We start from the raw sequence: 6,630 nt of genomic DNA, 5'->3' as shown, positions 1-6,630 counted from the left end.
CGAGGAGGGGAAAACCAAAAGAGGAAATTAAACACGAAAGATTTGTCAATAATTGATAACTACCTGATTCCTAGTCTTATTATTATTATTATTATTTTTTCTGTTGAGATGAGTAGTCTACTAGTCTTATTATTGAATAGATATTGTCCAAAGGGAAAAAAAATCCTTAAAAGGAAAGCAAAATATAATCAAAAATCTTAAATAATTAATCCTCAACATACGAGGAGAGGAAAACCAGTATAGGAAATTATTTTTTTGAATCAGGCCCACGGGGAATATATTTTCTCATCACAAGCCACCTTGACGCGGCCAAACGAGCAGACGCTGCTGCACTGCCACCGCCGCTTGGAAACAGCCCCGCCCACGCGTGCCTAACGATGAACCGAAAACCAGTGCTCCCATCCATCACCGCCTCGGAGCAACGAAAACAGAAACCAGACTGGAGCCACGTCCAGCCTCCAAGCAGAGCCAACCCAAGGGCCTAGCCATAGGACTCATTACCTATCCGGCAGCACCGTCATGATAGCAGCGCGACCAAGGTCAACCTTTCTGCCAGTCGGAGTGCCACCGGACGAGTGGTGTATTTTCCGCCCCCGCCTCGGTCTTAGTTTCTCGAGAGAGGGGGAGAGAGTTTTAGGGTTTTGGTATTAACCAATATAGGAAACCTTTTTTTTTTTTTTTTTTTTTTTTAGAATAAACCAGTATAGGAAAATAAACACGAAAGATTTGAGAATAATTGATCCGATTATAATTCCCTGATTCCTAGTCTGGTTAGTTTGATAGATACTGTCCAAAAGGAGAAATAATTAATAAACAAGAAATTCATAGTTTGATTTAGTTTCCCACTCCTAATTGGATAGTCAAATATTAGAGAAAGCTCACTATTGACCGAGGGGCGGATTCGTTAGGTTTGAGGTTGGGTAGTTATTCTACCTCGAATTTTTTTTCCAAGTTATGAAAACTTTTGTGTTTAAGATTTTGCAGAAAAACTTTCATGAAGAGGGAAAGAGGTTCAGACCAAGAATCAAAAATTGAAAAGGGCAAAGGTTGACGATGGCTCGTCTTGAAACAAAAACCAAAATGAGAAGGGATAGAACAACAAATTAGTTTCAAATTAGATGTTGTAAAGAAGTGATTCTCTCTAACGGACAAAAGATACACATGGCTCAAAACGAAAGATATGAATACTGCAAACACATCACATAGCTCAAAGGCTTTCCTGTCTGAATCCTATATATGTCTTTACCAAAAAAATAAAAAATAAAAAATAAAGTAAAAAGAATCCCAACTATGTAGCAATGTAGGCATGATCACAACGATCCAGCTAATTAACTATCTACCTATATAATAACTGACATTCATCGTGTACAAATTCCAGCAAATCCCTTGAGCTCCAATTCACATAAACTGTAACACTTGGATTCTTATTAGCCAAGATCACTTGATCTGGAAACCGTTCTAGGTACGGGGGAGTAGTTCGACCATGAGGAGTTGTAGTTTCATATGCCCTTTCTGCATCATCGTCAGACTCGAACACAAGGCGGTGGAAGTAGAGGCGATCACCTCCCAATTTACAGAGGGCTACACGATGGGATGCCAATAACTTTGCATGTGGCCTGTCAAAATTAAAAATAAAACGCAAATTTTATATACATATTCCTATACAAAAGAAAAAAAAAAAAAAAAAAAAAAAATATATATATATATATATATATATATATACATATATGTGTATATATATATCAGTAATTACTTGAAGTGTTCTATAAGGTCATTTGCAGAAATAGGTTGGATCCCGGCATCCACAACCAAGAAAAGCGTTTTCCGTTCATAGCGATGGTGAAGGTCGTAATATCTTGTGTAAGCTTCCAAAGCATTCATGATAGGTAGCGGCTCCCATCCAGATTTATTAATGTGATAAACTAGATAAACACAAAAAGAAATAAAAGTACGAACGTTAACCAAAGAAAAGAATGGTGCCTTTGTGTTTGTGTATGTTTATCATTCAAATTAAACAGAAGATACGTAATTACCTTGCAGTTCTCCACCACTATGCTTGTCATAGTAGGTTGCATTAAATAAAGCTTTACGCGCCAAATCAATAGCATCAGCCGTGGACATATTGTAGTTGTAACTATAGTATAAACAGTTCAGGTTAGTAGAAAGATACTCAATAGTACACAGGTGTTATTATTTACAGAGAAAATAACAAAACTTGAGCAAACCCGATTGAAGAAGCACATATATATACCTTTTATTAAGGATACGAAGAGCATGAACTTGACCACTTCCTAGCGCTGCAGGCATACAAGCTCTTTCTTTCACAACCTTTTTGTTTTTTAGAAAAACACGATGAACTTGAGGACCCTATAACCAAGAAAATAGTTAGAAGCTAAATCACTATAAAGTATAAACCAATAAAGGAAAAGTCTAAGTGAAAGGATTTTCATTACCGAAGCATCCCATCCAGCGAAGATGGCTCCACATACTTTATCCTTGTCATCGAGACTGTTCAGATACTTATACACCGTTTCTACTACACATGAAACTGTAGGTGCATTGCCAAGATGTTCATCCTGTCAAACAACTGGTTAGTCTGTTTCTTTTTCCAAATTTAAGTAATTAAAACTTAAAGCATGGTAATAGGTGCCCTTACCATGTACGGAAACTTCTCAGTTATATGCAAGCTCATTTGTGTACAATCAGCCTCTACCCCTTGAACTACGTAAATCATGTTGGAAGATATTCGAGCCATTTTGCGTCTGTCGTCTCGAACTGAAAGACATGGAAAACCATTCAAAGTGAGGATCAAAAAAAAAAAAAAAAAAAAAAAATCACTCTCAAGTTTACTTATAAGCGGATATAGAAGCTCATCATATTCATTAGAAGCCCTAGATTCAGCTCCAACTATGATGCCCTCACGGTAAACAAAACCAATAAGTGTCGTCCCTTTGAGTTTATGGTCCAAAGCTAGTGACGTATTCTCAAATTTCCTGCTTTCTGATCCTTCCGAAGAGTATTTTGAAGCCCCACAACCCATCTTGGATCTGTCAAAAGGATAAAATTCTCTAACATTAGTAAAGTATTGGAGCTAGCCACAAGTTTCATGCAAAATTAACAATTGCATGAATTTCGTACTCACGATGTATTTTAAATGCACAAGGTCAATAACAAGAAGGAAGAAGACGAAGTGTGAAAGATTGACCTTCTACAAACACGGAGTATTAGAGGGAATTGTACGTTTAAGGTGGCGCTCACTGCTTAGTTATATATAGATCGAGCACTTAAATTGAGAATTTGGGAAGGAAAAAAAATATATATATATATATATATATATATTCCTTGTAGTCTAAGAAAGGAAAGAAAAATATAGTCTAAACTAATTAACCCTCAACATACGAGGAGGGGAAAACCAAAAGAGGAAATTAAACACGAAAGATTTGTCAATAATTGATAACTGCCTGATTCCTAGTCTTATTATTATTATTAATTTTTTTTTTTTTTTTTGTTGAGATGAGTAGTCTACTAGTCTTATTATTGAATAGATATTGTCCAAAGGGAAAAATAATCCTTAAAAGGAAAGAAAAATATAATCAGAAATCTTAAATAATTAATCCTCAACATACGAGGAGAGGAAAACCAGTATAGGAATTTTTTTTTTTGAATCAGGCCCACGGGGAGAAAATATATTCATCACAAGCCACCTTGACGCGGCCAAACGAGCAGACGCTGCTGCACTGCCACCGCCGCTTGGAAACAGCCCCGCCCAAGCGTGCCTAACGATGAACCGAAAACCAGTGCTCCCATCCATCACCGCCTCGGAGCAACGAAAACAGAAACCAGACTGGAGCCACGTCCAGCCTCCAAGCAGAGCCAACCCAAGGGCCCAGCCATAGGACTCATTACCTATCCGGCAGCACCGTCATGATAGCAGCGCGACCAAGGTCAACCCTTCTGCCGGTCGGAGTGCCACCGGACGAGTGGTGTATTTTCCGCCCCGCCTCGGTCTTAGTTTCTCGAGAGAGGGAGAGAGAGTTTTAGGGTTTTGGTATTAACCAATATAGGAAACTTTTTTTTTTTTAAGAATAAACCAGTATAGGAAATTAAACACGAAAGATTTGAGAATAATTGATCCGATTATAATTCCCTGATTCCTAGTCTGATTAGTTTGATAGATACTGTCCAAAAGGGGAAATAATAAACAAGAAATTCTCTCACACACACACGTATATAAATATTAGTTTGATAGTTTGATTTAGTTTCCCACTCCTAATTGGATAGTCTTTTTTTAAATTATTATTAACTCTCTCTCTCACACACACACGTATATAAACCTGCCCAGGCTCTCCAATACAGCGTAAAACCAACCTCTGTAATCTTTCAGGCTTTTTTTTTTTTTTTTCCGACTTAATTTCACACAAACACAAAGAGCCATGAGTAGTATCCGCAAGATTATCCGCAATCTCCGGCACCCCAAGGCTCCCAGTGAACTTTGGACTTTTATTTCAGGGGTCGTGAGGAAGATTATCTCCAAAATTTCAGGGGTCGTGAGGAAGATTATCTCCAAATTCCATGGGGTTCTCTTTGTGTTCAGACGAAGAAAAGGTTTTATTTCTTTATGTCTTTATTTTTAATTTACGCTCTCCTTCTCAACACTAAACCCAAGTTCTAACCTAAAACCCAATGGTTCTCTTTTTTCACCCAGCCACAGTTGCCATGCGTACCAATCCAGTTGACGAGGACCTGAACCTTGGACTCCTCCATGAAGCTGACCAGAAGGAAGAACAGTATGAAGCAGCTATCTCTCCTATTCGTATGTTTTCATCCAAAACTCTTTTTTGCCGTTGTTTCTTGAAGCATAGATCTTATGTATCGTGTTATATTTTTTATTTTTGCGTTTTTGACCAATAAGAAGTGAATTTCTGTTCATCCAAATTTTGAAAAAATATATTTTCCTTTTAGTCCATTTAATGGACTGGATACTTTGAGTAAAGGGAAAAATATGTTTTATTGTGGTGACATGGCGATTGTTTGGATGTAGGAAAAAAAAAGTCAAAACACTGAAATTTATTATTGGACAATTCCCATCCGTGTGTATGGTCGTAATATGAGCCTAATTATGTGAGCTATTTGTTGCCTTGAGATGTCATTCGTCTCACATAAACATGAGTGAAGTTTATAAAACTACCCAGAAAATCTATGTGCTTCATTGTAAGTGAAATCCTTGGTGAGATTTGGAGTTGAAGATGATTTTCATGTGTCTATTTGGATAGTAAAAGTTTAATGAAGACATGCTAAAAAAGAAATGTAGTGATATATAAAAGTTTTTTATTTGATAATTTACAATTGGAAGTTTTTTATTTGGATTGGAATATGAATATATAATATATATATATATATATATATATATATATATATATATATATATATATATTATTAATTAAATGGGCAGATATTGACATGAAGGGTGATTTTCTTTTTCTTTTGTATTCAGCAATGGAGCAGCAAAAAGGTACCAAGGCAGAAGTAACTCCAATCTTCCCTGATACACCTGCACTTGTGGTAGAACAAGTAAAAAAAGATGACTACGTTTTTTGTCAACATTGTTCTAAGATCGGTGACCATAAAACTGCAATGTGCCCCAGTCAACCGAAGGGAGGTTTAATGATTTGCAGCGTTTGCCACGACTTTTATCCATGTAAAAATCAGGAAGAGCATGGCAACAAAGCAGAGGACTACATTTCTTGTCGAGATTGTTATACGATTGGTGACCATAAAACTGCAATGTGCCCAAATAAACCGAAGAAACGTGTAATGGTTTGCAGCGTTTGCCGCGACCTCTATCCCTGTAAAAATCAGGAAGAGCATGGCAACAATGGAGTTGAAGTAAACAATTTTTGTTATCGTTGTTTTAGGAATGGCCACTTGCCTCAAGAGTGCACAGAGGATTATGATCCAACTTTAACCTTGAACGAGTGAACTCCTTTGCTCAGTTGTAACTTTTGATGCACATGAACTCCTTTGCTCATAGGCCATCAGAGTCAATACTACAGCTCGATTGTTTTGAATTTCACAGTTAGTTCATATTGGAACTTCCCAGCCAATTACACAACTGTAGTTTTCTTCAATTTCAAGTCTGCAATTTATTTTATTTTTTATTTTTTTTGAAATGTTTATTTTTGGTTTTCTATTTTGTTAAGTTGTTCGTCTACTTTTTTTTTTTCATAAAAATTGAGTTGTTTGTCTTGAATGTACATGCATGAATGGAGATTTAATGATTAAATCACTACATGGAATTTCTGACTGTTTACTTTGCTAGCTTAAACTGCACGCATGCTAGCAACGGCGGCTATTTAGCTTCCTGTGGTTATACAACATGCTACATTCCAGTTATAAAGAAGAGTAAAGCATGCATTAGTACAAGTGACCAGCTGCAATTAATTTGGAATTTATTTTGTTCTTTCTAGAGCCCTGCTCCCATGCTGTTTCTACTTTCTACGTATAATATTTTCAGAGAAATTTTCATTTGAAAGAAACTAATCATTTGACAAACCAAAAGTTGAATCAAGCCCTAATATATAGGAGGAGTCCTCATGCCACCATGATGGCGTTGCTCGGGGATCTCTCATG

General features: G+C 36.7%; 1 protein-coding gene across 1 annotated transcript; it reads left to right on the top strand.

The window, feature by feature from the left end:
- Positions 1 to 4,673: 4,673 nt before the first annotated feature.
- On the top strand, positions 4,674 to 6,118 carry LOC133729361 (uncharacterized). Its single transcript, XM_062156872.1, has 2 exons — positions 4,674 to 4,813; positions 5,495 to 6,118. Exons 1-2 carry the CDS (start codon positions 4,684 to 4,686, stop codon positions 5,977 to 5,979), a joined length of 615 nt encoding a protein of 204 aa, XP_062012856.1. The 5' UTR covers positions 4,674 to 4,683; the 3' UTR covers positions 5,980 to 6,118.
- The last annotated feature ends 512 nt before the right edge of the window (positions 6,119 to 6,630 follow it).

The sequence above is a fragment of the Rosa rugosa genome, chromosome 2, assembly GCF_958449725.1.
Source record: "Rosa rugosa chromosome 2, drRosRugo1.1, whole genome shotgun sequence".
NCBI lineage: Eukaryota > Viridiplantae > Streptophyta > Magnoliopsida > Rosales > Rosaceae > Rosa > Rosa rugosa.
Note: the sequence above shows the minus strand (reverse complement) of the source record. Positions and strands in the feature narration are given on the sequence as shown.

What these genes read in the sequence shown, in the direction of transcription:
- LOC133729361 (XM_062156872.1), top strand. Translation starts at nt 4,684, where the DNA reads ATGGTTCTCTTTTTTCACCCAGCCACAGTTGCCATGCGTACCAATCCA. An exon ending in AGCAGCTATCTCTCCTATTC is followed by an intron (nt 4,814 to 5,494) that starts GTATGTTTTCAT and finishes TTTTGTATTCAG; the next exon opens with CAATGGAGCAGCAAAAAGGT.